Consider the following 26891-nt stretch of genomic DNA (forward strand, 5'->3'; position numbering starts at 1 on the left):
AAAAACGGAAAAAATATGGCACCACAACAAACCTGCCAAGAGAGGGCCACCCACCAAAACTCACGGACCAGGCAAGGAGGGCATTAATTAGAGAGGCAACAAAGAGACCAAAGATAACCCTGAAGGAGCTGCAAAGCTCCACAGTGAAGATTGGACTATAGGACCACTTTAAACCGTACACTCCACAGTTGGGCTTTACGGAAGAGTGGCCAGAAAAGAGCCATTGCTTAAATAGAAAAATAAGCACACACGTTTTGTGTTCGCCAAAAGGCATGTGGAAGACTCCCCAAACATATGGAAGAAGGTACTCTGGTCAGATGAGACTAAAATGTAGCTTTTTGGCCATCAAGGAAAATTCTATTTCTGGCACAAACCCAACACCTCACATCACCTCGAGAACCTCATCCACACAGTGAAGCATGGTGGTGGCAGCATCATGCTGTGGGGATGTTCTTCATTGGCAGGGACTGTAAAACTGGTCAGGATTATGATGGATGGCACTAAATACAGGGAAATTATTGATGGGAAACCTGTTTCAGTCTTCAAGAAATTTGAGACTGGGACGGAGATTCACCTTCCAGCAGGACAATGACCCTAAGCATACTGCTAAAGCAACACTCGAATGGTTTAAGGGGAAACATGTAAATGTATTGAAATGGCCTAGTCAAAGCCCAGACCTCAATGCAATTGAGAATCTTGGTATGACGTAAAGATTGCTGTTCACCAGCAGAACCCATCCAACGTGGAGCTGGAGCAGTTTTGCCTTGAAGAATGCGCAAAAACCCCAGTGGCTAGATGTGCCAAGCTTATAGAGACATACCCTAAGAAACTTGCAGCTGTAATTGCTGCAAAAGGTGGCTCTACAAAGTATTGACGTTGGGGGGGTGAATAGTTATGCACCCTCAAGTTCATTTTTTGTCTTAATTCTTGTTTGTTTCACAATAAAACCTATTTTGCATCTTTAAAGTGGTAGGCATGTTGTGTAAATCAAATGATACAAATCCCCCCAAAAATCTATTTCCATTCCAGGTTGTAAGGCAACAAAATAGGAAAAATGCCAAGGGGGTGAATACTTTCACAAGCCACTATATGAGTAAAAAAAAACATGACATGCTAGCTCCACCCTGTGGCGCAGTGGACTACTTCCATGGATTGAGAACAGAAGATCATATGTTTGAATGTCACTGATGCTGTGCCACAATTAAAAAGAAATGTGTTTGCATGACTAATGCCAATCTGTGCTTGGAGTTAAAAACAGTTAACCTAAATTAGCAGTGTTATTAAAATTGTTATTGAAACATGTTCTCAGTACGTTATTTAATAACCTTCAAATAACCTAGCATTACCATTTTCAGAACATAAAACCTCCCAGGCATGGCCAAACTAGCGCATTTGGGGCCCCGTGGCACCGACTTAATTGTGGGGGGGAGAATTCAGATGACTTACTGTATTTTAACACATTTTGCCATGGTGCAGAGAGAAAAAGTTGCAGTTTTATAATGCTATTCTGCAAATTTTGTCATGAAGAAAGTTTGTTGTTGTTGTTGCAGTTTTAAAGATAATTTCCTGGAATTCTACACATTTTGCTGTCATCTGCTATCTGAGGGCCCCCTGACCAAATTAGGAAACTTGTGGCTTCGTTTACCAGAACCAATGGGACACCAAAAATGTACGTTCCCACAATTTCCAAGTAACCAAATGTGCTAGCTGGGCTAATTTCTCTCTATATTGAACAGCATTAAATATAGAGGTGCATATATTCTGCTCCGGTCTGTTGCATTGCAAGGTGTTCTGTTTGTAATATTTGTTTCCAGTGGTAGCATGTTCTATTTCGATTAAGTTATTACAGTATTGTATTACTTTGGTTGGTTATCGAGTTAGCTGCAACAGGTCATGTAGCCTATGTGATGATGTATGTAAGTCCATTATTGAAATTAGTCTGGTAGGTGCGTGTGTCTGTGTCTTGTATCCCTGTTGGCGTGCATGTGTGTAGGCATATACTGTATGTCTTTGTACCAAATAGGCAGACAGTAGTAAAGCATTTCTTTGGAGTCCATAGCCTTTCCACCGACAGCTGAACAAAGCTCTATAATGTCATAAGTGTATAACAAGACCAACTCAGCTCACGATAACATATCAAGTCTCTGCTTAAGACACACAGCCAAATCATACATGGCTCATTGTGATGAAAGGGTTAAGCAAACAGCATTGGGTAGGATGGAGCACCTGTTTGTACAGCTATGCCGTGTATTGGCTGTGCCTGGGTTGGGTGCTGGCTGTTGAGGCAGTGAGTGGGCTCAGTGCATGGGGATATGGGCGTGGGTGGGGTTATACAGAGGATTCAGAGGGGCTGGGGAAGCAGCTGTGCATCTGCGGTATGACCGTGTGTCTGTTAGCAGCTGTGCATCTGCAGTATGACCGTGTGTGTGTTGTGTTGTGTTGTGTGTGTGTGTGTGTGTGTGTGTGTGTGTGTGTGTGTGTGTGTGTGTGTCTCTGTAGTCGCCTAAATTCAGACCGTACTACATATTGCATTTCTTCCAGGAATCGGAGGCTGGAATAATAGGTTATTCACAGTTGTAAACGTTGCTGTTCCGATACATTTTAAATGGTTACAGTAGACGAACAATGATGAATTAATGAATGGGTCCCATTTTATTGTCCCTTGTAAACAACATTTTCCATCTTTTAGATTAAGATTGATAGCCTTGGAGGAAAAGTCTCATCTCTCAAGATGCTAATATTTTGCCAACCAAGTCTAGTCAAAGCTTCTACATCTTAGTCTTAATAGACAGCTCAGTAACCATATCTCCTTTTGAAATCTTCCTCCGGCACACCGAGACACAGGGTTAACTGTGCTGAGATATTGGTATTACTTTATTAAACCACGACAGCGGAGCGAGTGTGCGAGTCTGTGGTGAATTTGTGCTGTAGCTGCAGTTTATGGTCCACATAATTACATGATGTTGGTCAGCCCTAAGAGTTTACTGAAACTGTACCCTAACAGGAAAATGTTGCCCCAGGCCTCCAAACTGCTGGCGGTTAGTGCATGGTTTAGCCAGACTGGTTACCACTGTTTACCTGGCATGGACATGCTGCAGAAATCACAGGCTATCTTATACTCTGACGTAGACAATCAGTCATTCATAGCATCGTCATTATTCTCTCGCTCTCTCTCACCCTCTCTCTCTCTTTCTCTCTCTGTTTTTCTCTCTCTCAGTGGCTTGTCATCCCCCTCACTCACCCGCCAGCTATCTTGAATATCTTTCTTCAATGTCAGTTTATCCAGGGTTTGAAAGTTTCAAGTTCTGTTATTTATTATGAACTGGTGAATTTTCTCAGGGGTAAACCACTTGGTCCCTGATTAGGACCAAAAAATAATTTACTCCATTGATTATGATGTTAAGATAAAGAATAGATGTCCCTGAAAACCACTGTTCAGTTACTAATATATTACTTGCCCAGTGATTTGCTCCTTCATGTGGTTTCAGTAAGGTTTTGGCTTGTACCTCAGTAATTGGTCTCCAGCTGTGACCTCCCCTACAATCAAATAAAATGCAAATGTATTTGTCACATGCGCCAAATACAACAGGTGTAGTAGACCTTACCGTGAAATGGTTACTTACAAACCCTTAACCAACAATGCAGAGTTTTTTTTTTTAAGTTTGAAAAATTTGCTCAACTAAAGAAAAAATAGTAACACAATAAAATAACAATAATGAGACTATATACAAGGAGTACCGGTGCCGAGTCAATGTGCAAGTGTACAGGTAAGTCAAGAGTCCTATTTTGAGTCCACTTCATTCTTTAGATCTGTGTCTCTATATGGGTCAAAACAGGATATACCTTACAGGTTGTTCATGTATATCTGAACTGTTTACACTGTAAACTTTACAGTGTCTAGCTCTGTTTATTATTGTTCTCTACACTAACTTGATATAGAGCAGCATACAGTACAGTGGCTGACTAAGCACGTGAGGTTTGGTCAACACCTCATGGTCACAGCACAACTAGACTTGAGACTAGCAGGTATTGTAGATCTATTGTTAGAATACAATGTTACTCAGAAGTCATGCCTGAATGTTTTCGTTAGCTCTATTGTTTCCCAACAGGAATTTTTTTGAAAGTGAACACACTGTTTGGAAACTGTTTTCAAATAACTATGATATAGAACAGTTGGAATGAAACACTATTTACTAAAATACAACTTACACTTGTCCAACTCAGCACAAGTTAATAAAGTTAGCTGTTTGTCTGTGAGCAGCTTTACTGTGTTACTTAGCATAACAGGACTGAGTGGAGAGAGAGATAGAGAGAGTATGAGAGGCAGAGCGAGAGTCAGAGAGAGTGAGTAAGGGCGAGAGAGAGACGGGAGAGGGAAGGAGAGTGGGGGAGCGAGACACAGAAAGAGAGAGAGGGGGAAAGAGTGTCGGAGCGCTTGGAGGCACTGTGCATGTGAAAAGCAGATGGAGAGGAGGTTTACGTGGCAAGTGGAAACCATTTCAGTGTTTCGCATGGACCGGGGGAGTGTGTGCACAGCCGTGCTGGCTTTATTGAAGCTGTGGGGCTCAGGGGCATATAGAGAGTGGAGTTGTGTGTGTGTGTGTGTGTGTGTGTGTGTGTGTGTGTGTGTGGGGGGGGGGGTCGGGTCTGTGTGTGGAGGGTCAAGGGGCGCACAGGGGTAAGGAGCTAGCTAGTCGTGAGATTTTAGTCTGAATGTAGATGAATGTGTGCTTCTCTACCACTTAAACAACTGCGGACTGTTTCAGCAGTCACACTACCCTTGCTTGATAAACAGCCATTGAATACTGAGCTCTTTGACTGATCCTGCTTCCCAGATACTGGGCTTTTATTCACATGCTGCAAAGGCAATAGCACCTGAAAGATTTCATTAACTCAGTCTCACTTGAGTGTAACTACCATTTTATAATCGCATTTTCTAGGGTTAGACAATGCGAGACATACATTTGCACCATTCTTACTTTTTTTTATAAAGATATTGTATGGAGATTTGGCTAAACTAACTCTAAAATACATACAGCAGTAGCAGAACTGCATTATAAATGGACTAGTCTCTTAAACCACAAAGTCAGGGTATGCACTGACAGCTTCAGTTACTTTTTGCAGAAGTAGATGACTCCATCAGGAGTTCTACTCATCGGTCAGCGTAAAGCCAAGCCTCCCAGTTTCTGACAGTGACAATTTGTCACCTTGGCCTCCGACATAGAACCAACCCATCCTAACCCCGCAGCAGGCAGCTAGCTGGAACACAAAAGCAATGGAGTCTCCGTCTCATAATAACCAGTGTGTGCCAGAAAATATGATAGGAAACCAACAGACACTAAATAAGGAAAAGGGACTGGCTGATGAGTTTCAATGCTAAACAGTTGTTGAGTGCCAACTCAGCTAACAATTCTAGGGAGAGAACATTTTTGAACTGTTACATGTCATGCTCCCCTGATGTTTGAGTGTCCAGTTTTTTGTTAGAATGTTCCCTTAACTATCTAAGTTAGCAAAAACCTTCTGAGAACCTTTTTAGCATGTTTTGGTGTTTAAAATTAATGTCAAGCAGAATATTCACTATATATACAAAAGTATGTGGACACCTCTTCAAATTAGTGGATTCGGCCACACCGTTGCTGACAGGTGTATAAAATCAAGCTCACACCCATACAATCTTCGTAGACAAACATTGGCAGTAGAATGGCCTTACGGAAGAGCTGAGTGACTTTCAACATGGCACCATCATAGGATGCCACCTTTCCAACAAGTCATTTCATAAAATATCTGCCCTGCTACAGCTGCCCCGGTCAACTGTAAGTGCTGTTATTGTGAAGTGGAAACGTCTAGGAGCAACAACGGCTCAGCCACGAAGTGGTATGCCACACAAGCTCACAGAACGGGGCCGCCGAGTGCTAAAGCGCGTAGTGGATAGAAATCGTCTGTCCTCGGTTGCAAAACTCACTATAGAGTTCCAAACTTCCTCTGAAAGCAACCTCAGCAGAAAAACTGTTCGTCAGGAGCTTCATGATATGGGTTTCCATGGCCGAGCAGCCTAAGTTCACCAAGTGACGGCTGGAGTGAGGTTAAGCTCACCGCTATTGGACTCTGGAGCAGCGGAAACGCGATGGAAAATCCTGGGTTTGGCGGATGCCAGGAGAACACTACCTGCCCCAATGCATAGTGCCAACTGTAAAGTTTGGTGGAGGAAGATGAATGGTCTGGGGCTGTTTTTCAGGATTCGGGTTAGGCCCCTTTGTTCCAGCGAAGGGAAATCTTAACGCTACAGCATACATTCTATACGATTCTGTTATTCCAACTTTGTGTCAACAGTTTGGGGATAAAAAAAGACGTTTTATTTAACCTTTATTTAACTAGGCAAGTCAGTTAAGAACAAATTCTTATTTACAATGACGGCCTACCAAAAGGCAAAAGGTCTCCTGTGGAGACGGGGGATGGGATTAAAACAAACACGACAAGATAGACAGTGAAGGCCCTTTCCTGTCTCAGCATGACAATGCGCCCAGGCACAAAGTGAGGTCCATACAGAAACAATAATGCCTATGATTTTGGAATGAGATGTTCGACGAGCAGTGTATCTAGAACCTATCTAGAATGTGGTTACAATATTATTAAGTGGTCCTGGGTCCCGCAGCGGTCAAGACGCCACTACAGCCTGGCTCCCGGTCACGGACGGTTGTGACCGGGAGCCCTCAAACGAACCATCAAACAGGCAAAGCATCAATACAGGACTAAGATCGATACAGAACTGCCCTTTCCCACTGGACAAAAGGAACAGCTACGTATGTGAGAATGCTATTCATTGACTACAGCTCAGAGTTCAAAACCATAGTGCCTTCAAAGCTCATCACTAAGCTAAAGACAATGGGACTAAACACATCCCTCTGCAACTAGATCCTGGACTTCCTGACGGGCCGCCCCAGGTTGCAAGGGTAGGTAACACACATCTGCCACGCTGATCCTCAACATGGGGGCCCCTCAGGGGTGCGTGCTCAGTCCCCTCATGTACTCCCTGTTCAAACATGACTGCACGGCTAAGCACGACTCTAACACCATCATTACGTTTGCCAATGACACAACAGTGGTAGGCCAGATCACCGACAACTACGAGACAACCTCTCCCTCAACATGATCAAGACAAAGGAGATGATACAGGAAAAGGAGGACTGAGCATGCCCCCATTCTCATCGACAGGGCTGTAGTGGAGTAGGTTGAGAGCTTCAAGTTCCTTGGGCGTCCACATCACCAACAAACTAACATGGTCCAAGCACACCAAGACAGTCATGAAGCGGGCACGACAAAACCTATTCTCCCTCAGGAGACTGAAAAGATTTGGCATGGGTCCTCAGATCCTCAAAAGGTTACAAGAGGCTTCTAAACAGCTTCTACCCCCAAGCCATAAGACTCCTGAACATTTAATCAAATGGCTACCCAGACTATTTGCATTGCCCCCGCCCCCCCCCACCTCTTTTACGCTGCTGCTACTCTCTGTTATTATCCATGCATAGTCACCTTAATAACTACCTACATGTACATATTACCTCGACTAACCGGTGCCCCCGCATATTGACTCTGTACCGGTACCCCCTGTATATAGCCTCGCTATTGTTATTTTACTCCTGCTCTTTAATTATTTTTTACTTTTATTTAATTGTTTTAAACTGCATTGTTGGTTAAGGGCTTGTAAGTAAGCATTTCACTGTTGTATTTGGCGCATGTGACCCAAAAAAATTCTATCAACATGTTAAATGTGCAACCAGAGGGAAAAATATTCTAGATCACCTGTACTCCACACACAGAGATGCGTACAAAGCTCTCTCTCGCCCTCCATTTGGTAAATCCGACCACAACTCTATCCTCCTGATTCCTGCTTACAAGCAAAAATTAAAGCATGGAAGCCCCAGTGACTCGGTCTATAAAAAGTGGTCAGATGAAGCAGATGCTAAACTACAGGACTGCTTTGCTATCACAGACTGGAACATGTTCCGGGATTCTTCCGATGGCATTGAGGAGTACACCACATCAGTCACTGGCTTTATCAATAAGTGCATCGAGGACGTCGTCCCCACAGTGACTGTATGTAGCCCAACCAGAAGCCAAGGATTACAAGCAACTTTCGCACTCAGCTAAAGGGTAGAGCTGCCGCTTTCAAGGTGTGGGACTCTAACCCGGAAGCTTACAAGAAATCTTGCTATGCCCTGCGACGAAAAATCAAGCAGGTAAAGCGTAAATACAGGGCTAAGATTGAATTATACTACACCGGTTCCGACGCTCGTCTTATGTGGCTGGGATTGCAAACTATTACAGACTACAAAGGGAATCACAGCCGCGAACTGCCCAGTGACAAGAGCCTACCAGACGAGCTAAATCACTTCTGTGCTCGCTTCGAGGCAAGCAACACTGAGGCATGCATGAGAGCATCAGCTGTTCCAGACGACTGTGTGATCTCCATAGCCAACATGAGTAAGACCTTTAAACAGGTCAACATACACAAGGCTGCGGGGCCAAACGGATTGCCAGGATGTGTGCTCCGGGCATGTGCTGACCAACTGGCAGTTGTCTTCACTAACATTTTCAACATGTCCCTGATTGAGTCTGTAATACCAACATGTTTCAAGCAGATCACCATAGTCCCTGTGACCAAGAACACAAAGGAAACCTGCCTAAATGACTACAGACTCACGTCCGTAGCCATGAACACTCACGTCCGTAGCCATGAAGTGCTTTGAAAGGCTGGTAATGGCTCACATCAACACCATTATCCCAGAAACCCTAGACCTACTACAATTTGCATACTGCCCAAACAGATCCACAGATGATGCAATCTCTATTGCACTCAACACTGCCCTTTTCCACCTGCACAAAAGGAACACTTATGTGAGGATGCTATTCATTGACTATAGCTCAGCGTTCAACACCATAGTACCCTCAAAGCTCATCACTAAGCTAAGGTTCCTGGAACTAAACACCTCCCTCTGCAACTGGATCCTGGACTTCCTGACGGGACGCCTCCCGGGTGGTAAGGGTAGGTAGCAACACATCCTCCACGCTGATCCTCAACACTGGAGCTCCCCAGGGGTGCGTGCTCAGTCCCCTCCTGTACTCCCTGTTCACCCACGACTGCATGGCCAGGCACAACTCCAACACCATTATTAAGCTTGCAGGCAACACAATAGTGGTAGGCCTGATCACCGACAACGACGAGACTGCCTAGAGGGAGGAGGTCAGAGACCTGGTCGGGTGGAGACAGAATAACAATATATCCTTCAACGTAACCAAAACTAAGGAGATGATTGTGGACTACAGGAAAAGGAGGACCGACCACGCCCCCATTCTCATCGACGGGGCTGTAGTGGAGCAGGTTGAGAGCTTAAAGTTCCTTGGTGTCCGCATCAACAACAAACTAGAATGGTCCAAACACACCAAGACAGTCGTGAAGAGGGCACGACAAAGCCTATTCCCCCTCAGGAAACAAAAAAGTTTTGGCATGGGTCCTGAGATCCTCAAAAGGTTCTACAGCTGCAACATCGAGAGCATCCTGACTGGTTGCATCACTGCCTGGTACGGCAATTGCTCGGCCTCCGACCGCAAGGCACTACAGAGGGTAGTGCGTACGGCCCAGTACATCACTGGGGCTAAGTTGCCTGCCATCCAGGACCTCTAAACCAGGCGGTGTCAGAGGAAGGCCCTAAAAATTGTCAAAGACCCCAGCCACCCCAGTCGTAGACTGTTCTCTCTACTACCGCATGGCAAGCGGTACCGTAGTGCCAAATCTAGAACAAAAAGGCTTCTCAACAGTTTTTACCCCCAAGCCATAAGACTCCTGAACAGGTTATCAAATGGCTACCCAGACTATTTGCATTGTGTCCCGCCACCCGCCACCTCCTCTTTTACGCTGCTGCTACTCTCTGTTTATCATATATGCATAGTCACTTTAACCATATCTACATGTACATACTACCTCAATCAGCCTGACTAACCAGTGCTCCCGCACATTGGCTAACCGGGCTATTTGCATTGTGTCCCGCCACCCACCACCCGCCAACCCCTCTTTTATGGTACTGCTACTCTCTGTTCATCATATATGCAAAGTCACTTTAACCATATCTACATGTACATACTACCTCAATCAGCCTGACTAACAGGTGTCTGTATGTAGCCTCACTACTTCGATAGCCTCGCTACTGTATATAGCCTCGCTACTGTTATTTTTCACTGTCTTTTTACTGTTGTTTTATTTCTTTACTTACCTATTGTTCACCTAATACCTTTTTTGCACTATTGGTTAGAGCCTGTAAGTAAGCATTTCACTGTACGGTCTACACCTGTTCTATTCGGCGCACGTGACAAATAAACTTTGATTTGATTTGAAATGTAATTTAATTTGCTAGCAGATTAGCAGTCAAAATGCTTTATATGCTGAAGCATATAATCCAGAGTGGGTGTCCTCTGTTCCTGGCAGGCTGATGAGATTCAATAGCAGCCTCAGAGGCTGATAATTCAAGATGCTGCCTTGAAGGCTGTCTGCAATGAGTAAGCTGGTTCATATGTAAGGCTCCTTAAGGACAGCGTTCAAGGCAGGTTGGTGGAATCCCTCAATGGTGCTGCCCATGCTAAAACAACCTTTTGGCCACTAGAGGCCTCTATTGTTCTCTATGGTTGTTACCCCACTTAACCTTTTCCTTGTGGAAATGCTCCCATTTATGTTTTGTTAATCGAGGAGAAAGATACCATTTTAGTAAAATGAAAACTCTGCAAAGGCGGCATTGATCTCTTTGTCCAGAAACACTACATCAAACAGGAACCAGGCCAACAGCACCAGCAACAGCAACTACTGTCCCAATAAGGTACATCTCTAGGGCAGTGGTCATCAACTTTTTCTGAGTCAAGATCCATTTCGCAGTCAAAACGCAAGCCAAGATCTAAAACTCTTTTTTTTTCTATCATGACTTACAAAATGTAAATGAACCTAATCATTTTTTTTTGTAAGAATGAGGTTTGTGAAGTAGGCCTAGTACATAATCACATCATGTTGGCTATAATGTCTGGCCTGCCAATTATGTTCTTCTCAGACCATATTATATTTCAAAACTTGAGCTTTGATTACAAATTAGATCAGTTGGTGTAGCACTTGCAAGGCACAGGTGAGCATTCATTTTCAAATAATTAGGTTTTTTATTTTACTGGACTGATGGTAACTGCATCAGATGATCATGGTGTTTTAAAGACAACTGGGAATGCTGAAAAAAAACAATGTCAAATCATGATATCAGTGATCTTCAGGTCGGAAAGTCAGAGGTCTAGAAAGATGCCAGAGTTTCTGATTTGGAATTCTGAGTTGGATGATCGTTCAGGTTGTTCCTATGACCAGAGATAGTTAAATATTCCTCGATATTAAAAGAGACAAGACAAGCTGCAAATAATAATAAAAATGCTGGGCTATCTATACACTTGGCTACTCATTCGTTGCAGCTGCAGCGCGATTGGAAGTAGGGAGAAGTGTGTATTATGTTTTGTAATAGTGTTGAGTAAGAACAGGGTTGATAGTGCTGAATAAACAATTAAACATGAACTTACTCGTAAAAACAGCAGCTCTTTGCTGTATTCTTTGACAGTCTCTCTGTGGTCATGGTTTTAAAGTTATTCAATCTTACGTAGGCTAGTATCAAACTTGGCTGTGGCAGGTGTCATGGAAGCTGTAGGTAGGCATGGTGATTTGAGCTTTCCGATTGGCCAGCGCAGTAGGCGCACTCGATTTAGCCACAGATCTACTGGTCCGCCGGGTAAGCAGAGTTTGTCTTTTCAGACAATGGTTCAACATGGGAATACTTTGCTTACCCGGTGCCCTGGGCTTCTGAATCAAGTGCATCTACCACAACAGGACATAAAAAAGGAGCGCAAGCCTTTTATCTCATCCTTTATCGTTGGCTTTTCTACATGTTTGGTGATTGACTAGGAATGCCATGACGATCGACCACAGTCGACCAGTTGGTGACCACTGCTCTAGGGCTTGTGCTTATTGGGCCATTATAATTAGACCCTGTCCAGAAGAAACCTTAAAACCTCCTCCCTAGGCACTTGTGTTGATCTGAAACAACTTGATAGGTTTAATCAATAGGGTGAATGCACTTTGAAGTAAATCTCAGCTCTGTTAAAATTGCACTCAAGAAAATATTTTATTGATACAATAATTTTTATTGATCATAGTGATTCAGGACTATCATTAAAATAGGTTAATATGCCCCACCAACATTAGACAACTACACAGAAAGCCCTTCAATTAATGAAATAAGTAAATAAAATCATGATTAATTGATACCTGTCACGGACATGGTGGCATAGCAGAAGGATTGGCGTTGCCTGAACCAAGAGGTCGTCGTGAGTTCAAATCTCAGGTAAGGAAATGTTGCATAATAATTACTGAACATGCACAATGTAATCATGTAAACAGAGTGTACAAAAAATATGAACATCTGCTCTTTCCATGACATAGACTGACCAGGTAAAGCTATGATACCTTATTTATGTCACCTGTTAAATTCACTTCAGTCAGTGTAGATCAGGGATCTCCAAACCTGTCCCTGGAGAGCTACTGTCCTGTAGGTTTTTCTCTCCTACCCTAATCTAGCACTCCTAATTCTAATAATTAGCTGGTTTATAATCTGAATCAGGTTAGTTAGAGCTCTCCAGGAACAGGTTTGGAGACGACAGGTTAAAGAAGGATTTTTTAGCCTTGAGACTATTGAGACATGGATTGTGTATATGTGCCATTCAGATGGGCAAGACAAAATATTTAAATGTTTTTGAACGAGGTATGTTAGTAGGTGCCAAGTACACCGGTTTGAGTGTATCAAGAACTGCAATGCTGCTGGGTTTTTCACACTTAACAGTTTCCTGTGTGTATCAAGAATGGTCCACTGCCCAAATAACATCTAGCCAACTTGACACAACTGTGGGAAACATTGGAGTCAACATGGGCCAGCATCCCTGTCGAACGCTTTTGAAACCTTGTAGAGTCCATGCTCCGACAATTATTATTATTATTTTTTACTGTTATTTTACTAGGCAAGTCAGTTAAGAACAAATTCTTATTTACTTTACAATGACGGCCTACACTGGCCAAAACCAGACGACGCTGGGCCAATTGTGCGCCCCTCTATGGGACTCTCAATCCGGGACCGTTGTGATACAGCCTGAATTCAAACCAGGGTGTCTGTAGTGACGCCTCTAGCACTGAGATGCAGTGCCTTAGACCGCTGCGCCACTCAGGAGCCCAAATTGCGGCTGTTCTGAGGGCAAAAGGGGGTGCAACTCAATATTAGGAAGGTGTTCCTAATGTTTTGTGCACTCAGTGTAAATCTGTGTGAGGAGAGATGTAAACAGAAAGATTGGCTAATGGGGCTATTTAATTGAGATATGCACGCAGGAAGGCATGCAGGCACCTTAGCAGGCAGGTACACACACACACATCCTGTACCACATGTAAACACAGTAGTCTAGAGTCTAGACACTAAAGTTGTTGAGATTCAAGGAAGGGTGGGGGAACTAATATCAACCATACACTACATGACCAGAAGCATGTGGACACCTGCTCATCAAACATCTCATTCCAAAATCATGGGCATTAATATGAAGTTGGTCCCCCCTTTGCAGCTAAAACAGCCTCCACTCTTCTGGGAAGGCTTTCCACTAGATGTTGGAGCATTGCTGCGGGGACTTGCTTCTATTTAGCCACAAGACCATTAGTGAGGTTGGGCACTAATTTGAGCGATTAGGCCTGGCTCGCAGTCTGCGTTCCAATTCAACCAAAATGTGCTCGATCGGGTTGAGGTCAGGTATCTGTGCAGGCCAGTAAAGTTCTTCCACACCGACCTTGACAAACCATTTTTGTATGGACCTTGCTTTGTGCACATTGTCATGCTGAAACAGGAAAGGATCTTCCCCAAACTGTTGCCACAAAGTTGGAGGCACCGAATTGTCTAGAATGCCATTGTATGCTGTTGCATTTACAGTTGCACTATGCATTCGGGCAGTTAGCGTACTCCTGGCACTGGCCTAACCCAGATTAGTCCTTCAGACTGCCAAATGGTGAAGCGTGATTCATCACTCCAGAAAATATGCCACTTGGCATTGTGTATGGTGAATTTTGGCTTGTGTGCAGCTGCTCGGGCATTTTTTTAACCTTCCGATGAACAGTTCTTGTGCTTACGTTGCTTCCAGAGGCAGTTTGCAACTTGGCCGTGAGTGTTGCAACCAAGGAAAGCTGATTTTTACGCACTACACGCGTCAGCACTTGGCGGTCCCGTTCTGTGAGCTTGTGTGGCCTACCACTTCGCGGCTGAACTGTTGTTGCTCCTAAACGTTTCCACTTCACAATAACATCACTTAAATTTGATTGGAGCAGCTCTAGCAGGGCAGAAATTTGATGAACTGACGTGTTGGAAAGGTGGCATCCTATGATGGTGCCACGTTGAAAGTCACTGAGCTCCCCATTAAGGCCATTCCACTGCCAATGTTTGTCTATGGAGATTGCATGACGGTGTGCTCAATTTTATGCACCTGTCAGTAACGGGTTTGGTTGAAATAGTCGAATCCACTAATTTGAAGGAGTGCCCACATACTTTTGTATATATAGTGTATGTAGTAAAAGCTACATTTATCTCAGTTTGTTTACCCTAGTGTGGCTACTACTTCCAGCACTTCCAGAACACACTCCTTCAATCTATCAAATACATTTTAGCTACTGCACCTAATTTTAATTCCTTCAGATGGAGTTGGAGAATACACACCCACTGTAAGTCACATGTGTGTTCTAAAGCTACAGAGCTAGGAGAGACAATATAAGGACTTACAGTTGAAGTGGGAAGTTTACATACACCTTAGCCAAATACATTTAAACTCAGTTTTTCACAATTCCTGACATTTAATCCAAGTAAAATTCCCTGTCTTAGGTCAGTTAGGATCACCACTTTATTTTAAGAATGTGAAATGTCAGAATAATAGTAGAGAGAATGATTTATTTCAGCTTTTATTTTTTTCATCACATTCCTAGTGGGTCAGAAGTTTACATACAGTCAATTAGTATTTGGTAGCATTGCCTTTAAATTGTATAACTTGGGTGAAACCTTTCGGATAGCCTTCCACAAGCTTCCCACAATAAGTTGGGTGAATTCTGGGCTTTCCTCCAGATAGAGCTGGTGTAACCGAGTCAGGTTTGGAGGCCTCCTTGCTTGCGCACGCTTTTTCAGTTCTGCCCACAAATTTTCTATAGGATTGAGGTCAGGGCTTTGTGATGGCCACTCCAAAACCTTGACATTGTTGTACTTACGCAATTTTTCCACAACTTTGGAAGTATGCTTGGGGTCATTGTCCATTTGGAAGAACCATTTGCGACCAAGCTTTAACTTCCTGACTGATGTCTTGAGATGTTGCTTCAATATATTGACATAATTTTCCATCCTCATGATGCCATCTATTTTGTGATGTGCACCAGTCCCTCCTGCTGCAAAGCACCCCCACAACGTGATGCTGCCACCCTCGTGCTTCACGGTTGGGATGGTGTTCTTTGGCTTGCAAGCCTCCCCCTTTTTCCTCCAAACATAACGATGGTCATATTTGCCAAACAGTTCTATTGTGAAAGGAAAACCAAAGCCTTGCATTTCTAAAGCAGGCTTCACATTGTTTTCCACCAGTAAGTGGATCACACTGCAAGGGGTTCCACTCCTGCACTCAAAGTTCAACTAATATTAACTTTCCAAGGCTTCTGCATCCAACCTCGCGGTGAGCAAAGAACCCTGTGCAAATAATGAGAAAGCAGCATAAACTACAGAAGGAACCACACTGGTTCAACTTTACTAGTTGGCAGGTTTAGTATTTTGGATGCTATTGAAGCTGAGCTCATCCGGATGAGTTATTAGTGCTTTGACATTTGTGACACCTGCCCCTCAGCATAGAATGGGAACATAATCCTAATTTACGTAAATGTTCATCTTTCATCTGACAGCTGTCATCAGGTCCTCTCTTTTTACTCAATCACTTCTTATCTAATAGTATTTATTGGACTGGAATCATGCTATTTTCCATTGTGTGAGATAGAGCTATCTGTACAATGTTCCAGACACTGAGTTTACCACAGGTTGAATAATGTTTTCATTTGGATGTGGTTGTCTTCATCTAGTTTATCATTTGTTTTGTAGACATTTCTCTTGATTATGTGATACAGGAACTCCGCTAACTCATTTATTTTTCACTAAATTCTGTAATTTATCTCAGCTAAGAGAGAAACAGTACATTGACAATGAGTACTACGGAGCATTTGTGCTGTATCCTCCATCTCAGTATCCATATACTTGAACTGTCTGTTGGCAGTTAAACTATAAATTATTACTCAGGCAAGCCGTGAGCAGCTTGGAATTTAGACCAAAGGAAATCCTGGTTTTGAATCCGGATACATAGTATGTGCTGTATACTGTGTTCTTATGTGATCTGTGAATCATTTCTCTCCTCTCCGTTTTACGAAACTCTGTGGCCAGTCTGAGCCATCAGTAATGTGTGAAATCCATCTCAGCAGTGTCTGATTCTAGGGAACAGCTGACATGTGTTAGTTCTGCTGCTAAACTGGGTTGTCTCAGTTCATTCTAGGCTGCAGCTGGAGATGTTTTGGAGTGACTTTTTAAGGTTTAGTGTGCAGTGGTAGGTGGTTGAATTTGTTTTGAAGATGTAGTTTGTTTACTATTTTAAATTCATGCAACAGATGCTTTGTTTTTGAAAATGAGAAACATCCCCAATGATCTTTGTGTTTTTTCCTTTTGATGTTGAGGTAATGGCTTGGCTTTTTGTACAATACCAGTCCATGTCTATTTAAGTGTGCTTTACTCTTTGCAAAACATCATAAACATCACTACCATGTAATGCAAAATGGACTGCATAGTTTGTATAAAAGACAGATACAGTAGATATATCAATAAAACAATGTTTGTGATCACAGCTTAATAAGAGCCACCTCATCTATAATACTGACACATTCTTGGATGTTTGATCAATGTACCCCACTGGACAAAAACTCTTTAAATCAACGCTGTTTCCACATTAAAATAAGCCATCAACGTAAGTGAACTTCGTGACCCTAACCTTTAACCTAATCCAGTTACATTATTATTATTTTTTATTTCACGTTGAATTCAGGTTAGTTGACAACTAAACAAAATGTAATTCAAGACTCGAAGTTGAACTGACGTCTGTTCCCAGTGGAATGGTCCTGCTGAATAACATTGTCAAAACTAAGTCATTGCTGGTGCTAATATGTTTAACCCAGCGAGGCCAGGAAAGAAGCTTTCCATTGGCAATACTAAATGAAAGTCCTGTGCTCTAGTGTTTCACAGCAGCCGAGGCCCGGCCTCCTGAGCTCAACTCCAGCCTACTCATCTGGTTCTATTTAAGGCCTTCAGTGTCGACTCTTATGATTGGCGTACACAACCCCCCCTACTCTTCCTCCAGGTCCAGCCCCAACAAGGAGAAGGAGGCTTTTTAACAGACTGTTTATTTTCCAGGGGAAACCGTTCCTTTCTCCTGCTCCACTGTTCTATCGACAACCGGCTGCTGCTCCTGCTCTTTCTTTCTCTTTCTCTCTATTGCTTTCCTCTTTTTCTCTCCATCCATTCCTATTTTTCTATCTCAAATTTAGACTATGGATGAGGCCCCCCAACAGCTTAGAATGGATTCTCTTCAGCAAACTGCCTGATGTATTTTGGGAGACTTTCAGTTTAATAGGCGTTCCTTTTTGACTCTCCAGCTATATGGCCAGACTCTTGGGAAAATGCACAGAGCTCAGCGTGTGTTCCCATTGGCTGAGGTCTACTGACAAATTGGCCTATGGCGCAGAGGGTGCCCGGTGGTCGCTCTCGCGGACCCATGACCGGGAGCTGGCTGACAGCGTGTTTTTTCCCATCAACCCCAGGTTTGGATGGTGCCGATCCTATGCTACTGGAGCAGTACATGGTGGTGGCCAACTATGAGAAGCAGGAGCCGGCGGAAATCAGCCTGCAGGCCGGCAAACTGGTAGACGTCATAGATAAGAGCGAGAGTGGTGAGTGACCAACCTACACACACACGCATGCATGCAGGCACACGCGCACACACACACACAGTGATGCACACCTATTCATGCACACTTTCCGGCCAGCATCCACATGAGAATTCCAATTTTCACCTCTCAGTCTGGGGTCACGGTCTTTTCTTCATCCCCAATAGTTCCCCTTCTTCCTCCCTTCTTTCCCTGCTCCATTTCCCCACCTCTCTCCCCTCCCTTTATGTCCACAGCATTCAAACTGTGCCTTAGCCCTGGAGGCTCACTTTGGCCTGCAGAGAGGTCTGTTTTTTCCCCTTGTTGGTTTAGGCCGGGGCCAGAATGTTGCCTTCTGTAGGAGGAATGTCTCCCAGACGCCTATATTAATTATCCAGCTCACTTTATCGGAAAGACGGAGAGACATGCTGGATTTACATATGCCAGCTGCACGGGGTCCTGAGTCAGCTGTTTAACCTCAGAAAATGGAGTGCTAGGAGCTGATCCTCAAAAGGAACTGATTTTTTTTTTTCATCTGGCCCTTGTTGAGATTCATTCAATTTGTCTTTTTCACAGTGAAAGGGGATAAATGTTACGCAGAGCTTAGTTCTATTGACTGTTATGCATATCATGCCCTCCAGTAGAATCAATGACATGGTCTACTCTTTAGAAAGTCCTGTATACATATGTTGATGGTCTTACTTGATATGTCAGTGTTTACTTTTGCCTATATACTTTGACCCAGTTAAGACTCACTAACTCTTGCGCAGTAACATACAAACACACCTCACCATTAACTGAACCACAGTTTTAGCTGACGCAGCATAAGGAAACCTGTCTAGTTTTCCTTTCCCTTCAGTAGAATGAAATAAGAAGTTTTGTCATATCCATCTCCAAAGCCTCTAGAGCGAGAGACAGGCTCAGTAGCAGAGGTTGACGTCCTGGCTTAAATGGTGTTCCCAGACAGTAAAGCAGTAATGGGACTCGTGTTCTTCAAAGAGGAGGGGAAACAGGGATCAGAAAAGCAATTTAACTTAGGTTTCACATTGGGTGTGAGTAAACCCCATGCCATAGAGGCCTAAAGGAAGAGAGTCAATTGACTCAGACTGCTTTGAAGTGTCTGTACCCACCCTTTGAGTTCATCCGTTTATTTTTCCTTCTTGGTCCAGTTGGATTTGATCCCACTAGGGAGTCACTTTGAGGCAGATTTCCAAACACCTTGAAGTCCTTCTGCCCGAGGCCTTGACTTGAGTAATTTCCTCCATAATAAGCATGGAGCTTGATGGATGATGCTGGTGACTGGGCTTTTGAAGGCTGCAGTACATTTAGATGACTACAGAGTAAATATGTCACTGGTCAGAGAGTTCACCCACCTGCAAGTCTAACTGAATCACTGTCTGATTCATAGGTATAGAACCAGTAGTGTATAGATGGCATTTGGCATCAACAACTCAAGCACTGTAGGCAAGGGACTCCCAAGTATTGCAGAGGTAGCTAAATCAAAACCCATCAGAGCACTGTCTGAAGCCTGTAGTGTTCAACATAACAGTTAGCATTAGCTGAAGCATGTAGTGTTTATCAGAATGGTTAGCATTATGTGAAGCCTGCAGTGCTCATCAGAATGGCTAGCACTAGCTGAATCCTGCAGTGTTCATCAGAATGGTTAGCATTATCTGAAGCCTGTTGTGTTCAACAGAACGGTTAGCATTAGCTGAAGTCTGTTGTGTTCAACAGTCTGGTTAGCATTAGCTGAAGCATGTATTGTTCATCAGAATGGTTAACATTAGCTAAAGCCTGTGGTGTTCATCAGAATGGTTAGCATTAGCTGAAGCATGTAGTGTTTATCAGAATGGTTAGCATTAGCTGAAGCCTGCAGTGCTCATCAGAATGGTTAGCATTAGCTGAAGCCTGTTGTGTTCAACAGTATGGTTAGCATTAGCTGAAGCCATGACACATCCTGGACAGCATGGAAGAAGGCTAAGCTGCAATGTGGGTGACATCAGTCCTAAGCCTCATACCAATTCTAAGAATTACAGATGCGCGTAAAATACTTCAGTCCGTTTAGTTTAGCATCCATCTCTCCCAGAATAAGTTCATGTATTTTATGGCATTTGAGGTTGATTTCTGAATCCCAGACTTTCAGTGCTGAAGAAGTTAGATATGTACTTTTTATGAACCCAGAGCTGCTTAAATGTCTCCAGTACTTTGCTGTTGAATGACAAAAGTTGCTCAGGTCTTTATAGAGTCTAGGGAAATTCTTTAAATGGTGTGAATATGGTTTTGATATGGTACTATGCTTCTCTTACAGAGAGCTCTCATTTGTCCAATGAAGAAGATGGCTTAGAATGGAATTTGTCCTTATGTCTGTGTAGTTTCTGCATGGTGTAAGAGCTATTATATTGTGCTCTACTTACCACGATGGTTCTCAAATTTGAACACAGAAAGCATTTTGGTAAGTAACTCTATGTACTTTTCTTGTACAATGTAAATATATAACTGATTTCACTGTTACTGTAACGTTCCTGACCTATTTTTATGTTATTTTGATTATGTTTAGTTGGTCAGGGCGTGAGTTGGGGTGGGCATTGTATGTTGTGTGTGTTTGGTTAGTCCATGGGTGTTGTATGTGTATGGGATAGTGTTTGTTAGGTTGTCTAGTTATGTCTATGGCTGCCTAGATTGGGTCTCAATCAGAGACAGCTGTCATTCATTTGTCTCTGATTGGGAGCCAGATTTAAGGTAGCCATAGGCAGTAGGCTTTTGTGGGTGTTTGTTCCTGTGTCCTCACAGGACAGTTGAAGGTTAGTCTCATTTGTTGTTTTGTAGTTTTGTAGTGTATTGTTTTGCTGTTTCCATTAAAAGATGGCTTATTTCCCTCAATCCGCATCTTGGTCCTATCCATGCTCCTCCTCGTCTAAGGGGGAGAACAACATTGACTGCCTTTACAGAAACACCCACCACAACAGGACCAAGCGGATTGAGGAGAGAGAAAAGGAACTACAGCAATGGGGAAAAGAGGAATGGACTTGGGAGGAGATTCTGGACGGAGAAGGACCCTGGGCACAGCCAGTGGAGTGTCGCCGCCCCAAAGCGGAGCTGGAAGCAGCGAAAGCGGAGAGGCGGCATTATGAGGCGCTTGCAAGGCAGAGTGGCTGGAAACCCGAGAGGCTCACCCAAAAATTTCTTGGGGGGGGGGGGGCTAAAGGGGAGTGTGGCGAAGCCGGGTTGGATACCTGAGCCAACTCCCCGGGCTTGCCGTGGAGTAAGAGGGCGTCGTACTGGTCAGACACCGTGTTATGCGGTGAAGCGCACGGTGTCCCCAGTACGCGTGCTTAGCCCAGTGCGGGCTATTCCACCTTGCCGCACTGGGAGGGCTAGGTTGGGCATCGAGCCGGATGCCATGAAGCCGGCCCAACGTATCTGGCCTCCAGTACGTCTCCTCGGGCCGGCGTACATGGCACCAGCCTTACAGGTGGTGTCCCCGGTTCGCCTGTATAGCCCAGTGCGGGCTATTCCACCTCGCCGCACTGGCAGGGCTACGGGGATCATTCAACCTGGTAGGGTTGGGGAGGCTCGGTGCTCAAGAGCACGTGTCCTCCTTCACGGTCCGGTATATCCGGCGCCACCTTCCCACCCCAGCTCAGTACCACCAGTGCCTACACCACGCACCAGGCTTCCAGTGCATCTCCAGAGCCCTGTTCCTCTTCCACGTACTCTCCCTATGGTGCGTGTCTCCAGCCCGGTGCCTCCAGTTCCGGCACCACGCACCAAGCCTCCTGTGCGTCTCCAGAGCCCTGGACGCACTGTTCCTTCTCCCCGCACTCGCCCTGAGGTGCGTGCCCTCAGCCCGGTACCTCCAGTTCCGGTACCACGCACCAGGCCTAGAGTGCGCCACGAGAGTCCAGTGTGCCCTGTTCCTGTTCCCCGCACTCGCCCTGAGGTGTGTGCCCTCAGCCCGGTACCTCCAGTTCCGGTACCACGCACCAGGCCTATAGTGCGTCTCAGCCGGCCAGAGTCTGCCGTCTGCCCAGCGGTGCCTGAACGGCCCGTCTGCCCAGCTCCGTCTGAGCCATCTGTCTGCCCAGCTCCGTCTGAGCCATCTGTCTGCCCAGCTCCGTCTGAGCCATCTGTCTGCCCAGCGCCGTCTGAGCCATCTGTCTGCCCAGCGCCGTCTGAGCCATCTGTCTGCCCAGCGCCGTCTGAGCCATCTGTCTGCCCAGCGCCGTCTGAGCCATCTGTCTGCCCAGCGCCGTCTGAGCCATCTGTCTGCCCAGCGCCGTCTGAGCCATCTGTCTGCCCAGCGCCGTCTGAGCCATCTGTCTGCCACGAGCCAGTAGAGCCGCCCGTCAGTCAGGAGCCGCTAGAGCCGTCCGTCAGTCAGGAGCCGCCAGAGACGCCCGCCAGTCAGGAGCCGCCAGAGACGCCCGCCAGTCAGGAGCCGCCAGAGACGCCCGCCAGTCAGGAGCCGCCAGAGACGCCCGCCAGTCAGGAGCCGCCAGAGACGCCCGCCAGTCAGGAGCCGCCAGAGACGCCCGCCAGTCAGGAGCCGCCAGAGACGCCCGCCAGTCAGGAGCCGCCAGAGACGCCCGCCAGTCAGGAGCCGCCAGAGACGCCCGCCAGTCAGGAGCCGCCAGAGACGCCCGCCAGTCAGGAGCCGCCAGAGACGCCCGCCAGTCAGGAGCCGCCAGAGACGCCCGCCAGTCAGGAGCTGCCAGAGACGCCCGCCAGTCAGGAGCTGCCAGAGACGCCCGCCAGTCAGGAGCTGCCAGAGACGCCCGCCAGTCAGGAGCTCCCAGAGACGCCCGCCAGTCAGGAGCTAACAGAGACGTCCGCCAGTCAGGAGCTGCCAGAGACGTCCGCCAGTCAGGAGCTGCCAGAGACGTCCGCCAGTCAGGAGCTGCCAGAGACGTCCGCCAGTCAGGAGCTGCCAGAGACGTCCGCCAGTCAGGAGCTGCCAGAGACGTCCGCCAGTCAGGAGCTGCCAGAGACGTCCGCCAGTCAGGAGCTGCCAGAGACGTCCGCCAGTCAGGAGCTGCCAGAGACGCCCGCAAGTCAGGAGCTGCCAAGGACGCCCGCCAGTCAGGAGCTGCCAGAGACGCCCGCCAGTCAGGAGCTGCCAGAGACGTCCGACAGTCCGGAGCTGCCCTACAGTCCGGAGCTGCCCTACAGTCCGGAGCTGCCCTACAGTCCGGAGCTGCCCCTTGTCCCGGTGCTGCCCCTTGTCCCGGTGCTGCCCCTTGTCCCGGTGCTGCCCCTTGTCCCGGTGCTGCCCCTTGTCCCGGTGCTGCCCCTTGTCCCGGTGCTGCCCCTTGTCCCGGTGCTGCCCCTTGTCCCGGTGCTGCCCCTTGTCCCGGTGCTGCCCCTTGTCCCGGTGCTGCCCCTTGTCCCGGTGCTGCCCCTTGTCCCGGTGCTGCCCCTTGTCCCGGTGCTGCCCCTTCTCCCGGTGCTGGTCGCTCATTTAGGTGGTGTTAGTGGGAGGGTGGTCATTGGGAGGGGGATAAAGAAGCGGGGATTGATTATGGTGGGGTGGGGACCTCGCCCTCAGCCTGAGCCACCACCGTGGTCAACTGCCCACCCAGACCCTCCCCTGGACTTTGTGCTGGTGCGCCCGGCGTTCGCACCTTGAGGGGGGGGTTCTGTAACGTTCCTGACCTATTTTTATGTTATTTTGATTATGTTTAGTTGGTCAGGGCGTGAGTTGGGGTGGGCATTGTATGTTGTGTGTGTTTGGTTAGTCCATGGGTGTTGTATGTGTATGGGATAGTGTTTGTTAGGTTGTCTAGTTATGTCTATGGCTGCCTAGATTGGGTCTCAATCAGAGACAGCTGTCATTCATTTGTCTCTGTTTGGGAGCCAGATTTAAGGGAGCCATAGGCAGTAGGCTTTTGTGGGTGTTTGTTCCTGTGTCCTCACAGGACAGTTGAAGGTTAGTCTCATTTGTTGTTTTGTAGTTTTGTAGTGTATTGTTTTGCTGTTTCCATTAAAAGATGGCTTATTTCCCTCAATCCGCATCTTGGTCCTATCCATGCTCCTCCTCGTCTAAGGGGGAGAACAACATTGACTGCCTTTACAGTTACCATACCCAAGGATAATGCAATTTGAATGCAAAAGATTTCCCATTGCCCTAAAGGAAAGGCACATTTCCTTACCTTGGATTAGATAATATACTTCTGACAGGGGGTTTGGATCTAAGTCATTTCATGTAGTCACGTTCATCTTTCTCAGCTTTCCATGTCCCATTCCAGGCCAAGCCATTATTTTCATTTTCACTGGTTTGTTGATACTGCTTTTGCATATAGGCCTTCAGTCAGTGTCATAGTTGATGATAATTCATGTTTTGGTGAGAGGGTGTTCCTGGTTATTAGATCAGGTACTGTACCTTGTAAATAAACATAACTCAGAATGGCAACGTGTGTTGTGGATTCGCTCCGCTCAAATGTATTTTTATTTTTATTTTGATGTTTATATTATACAATTCTTGTAAAAGGCCAGGAATGCTGCACTGCCAGGACTCATCAAAGACAGAGAAATTGGGCAAGATCTATATTTTTGGTTGTGTCATTTTCACAGAGTTCCATAAAAATCAGCTGCCACTTTTTAGGATACTCAAAAGCAGTGTTCCATAAAGGTTTTATCCCTGATGCCCTTGCAGTTTCTTGTATTTGTTTGATTGCAATCCCTCTGTATATTTTCACTACTAAGTTAGGTCAGAGCTTGCCAGAGAGAGACACTGGCTTTGGAGAGGAGAGGAGTGTGGGCCAAGGAGAGAGTCAGGGGGAATATGGAAAAAGCCCTTTCCTGCCAAAGTTAGCGGTTCAGAGAGTTTGGTTCATTATAATGGATTAATGGATCCTCCAGGATGCCTCCTCAACTTACAGTGTGTTAAAGAGATGCTAACCAGGGCTAAGCTAAGATAGCACACCACTTTCTAACCTTTACTTAACCAGGTGGGTCAATTAAGAACAATCTTTTTATTTGTCTACAGTTGAACTCTTCTTGTTATCGAAATGCATAGGAAAAGTAAAACATTTGCCATTACATTTCCCTCTAGAGGTATGCTACCTACTCTACACCTCAAGGGCAATGTTAGGCTAGCCTTGCCCAGTCCAACCCAGATAATATCCCTCTAAATCTCTTCTGACCAGTGTACGTTTAAACTGCTCAAATCCTAGATCGGCTTTTTAAATTGTAATTTGACAAATAAACTCCAGGAATGTCTGTGTCGGAGAGGGAAGCAGCTTGGGTCTGTCTGCCCCTCAGGCTCCCCATAGCTCCCCTGTACCACCCTGCATGTGTGTCCGTCTATAAACCAATAGCCTGCGTCAGTCAGTGTGACTTCTGGGAACACTTTGTATGGTATTTTAGGATTAAATGTTAAGGCTGTTTCCCAATTATTTTCCTTGTCTCTCTTCTCGTCTCCCTTTATTCTTGATGGACCATGGATACGTTGAGGAGGTACTCGATGGGTTTCCAACATGTATTTCTCTCTGCGCTTAAATCCTCTCAGACACTGTAGATCAGTGTTCATGAGGAAGAGGGGATGTGAATAGGGAGCTGTTTAACACCATTGGGAAACAAGCTTATGCTATGGCCAGACGATGGACATGAACCAACGGATTCGTGAGGTGCCTCTCATTTAGGAATAACAATTAAAGTTAAATAGCGTTTTAGAGGGTTGGGTTGGGTGCCCCACACACGCCATCTGTGCTGCCTAGAGCATAGGGCTGCAGAAGAACGTAGCTTTAGAAAGGTCAGCATACATTCTATCGGGGATCCTTTCACATTCTAGGGGGCTGCATTGGCTGTTCCTTAGGTCAACATTAGTACTTTTTCGCCTCCCAATCTAAACAGAACCATCGCTGGAAATTGGACCCAGTATTTTATGATAACTGGAAGTGAATGTATTGAACTTTATATATTTCCCCTCTTTTATACTCTATACAGTGTTTATAAATAAAGAAACTTGAAATGAATGGGGTTTTCTCCTGCAGTGCTTTCCAGTGGGATCAGATATCTCCAGTAGTGCTGAGGCTCAGCATTCCACATCATCTCAAGCACAGAGAAATGCCTGTAACGCTAAAGGTTGTAATCTCACATCTCAGATATCACATCTGTAGCACGAGCCAATATTTCAAAGACTGACCCCAAAACTTAAAAACTTGTTTTAGTAAGTAACACTTGTGTTTTAGTAGCAGTTAAAGACAGACTATTTGATTCAATGTGAGACTTTGGATATCTAGAAATAAAATACATGCAGCACAGTAGAGCCTTAGGCACCTCAATCCTGTTTTAAAACATTGCATATTGTAGTTTAGATGAGTACATAGGGTATACATTCATAATAAGAAAATCTAAAGTTGCTGGCCTGTTTGCATTTTTGTCTTGAGCAATAAATGTGTTGTTGATTACAGTAAAATGGAGGCTGGAGTGCTAAACCTGATATAGTGTTTCCAGACATCAGGTACTGTAGGGGAGACAAATAGGGCTCAGGTCCTCCTCAACAGATAGGTTCCTCTATTTTGCCCTCCCTCTTAGAAAGAGACAGGGGCAGAGGGGATATGAGTAAAGCTTTATCACTTTGAAGTCTGAGCCAAGCATCTGTTCAAGTTGCTCCACTTTTTCCTTTCAAGGTATAACCATCCTTACTGTAGCAGTACCACTTTACTTTCACCCTAGAGCCACATTACGACACACGTGGATTTTACATAACTATCATTGTTTTTTATGATTCATTTTCTCTGTAAACAAAACAAAGAAACTTTTTTTCCGACAGAAGTGTTTGTTAGTGTTTTTGGCTGTGTAAATGAGACTG

General features: G+C 45.3%; 1 protein-coding gene across 2 annotated transcripts in view; it reads left to right on the forward strand.

Moving 5' to 3' along the window:
* Positions 1-26891, forward strand: part of LOC129857406 (SH3 and PX domain-containing protein 2A-like) — a 108440-nt gene that overhangs the window by 50922 nt on the left and 30627 nt on the right. For both annotated transcript variants that reach the window (XM_055925631.1, XM_055925639.1), the window contains exon 7: positions 17975-18103. In XM_055925631.1, coding sequence (XP_055781606.1) covers positions 17975-18103 — 129 coding nt within the window. The remainder of the gene's footprint in view (positions 1-17974; positions 18104-26891) is intronic.

The sequence above is a fragment of the Salvelinus fontinalis genome, chromosome 1 (assembly GCF_029448725.1).
Source record: "Salvelinus fontinalis isolate EN_2023a chromosome 1, ASM2944872v1, whole genome shotgun sequence".
In the NCBI taxonomy this organism is placed as follows: domain Eukaryota; kingdom Metazoa; phylum Chordata; class Actinopteri; order Salmoniformes; family Salmonidae; genus Salvelinus; species Salvelinus fontinalis.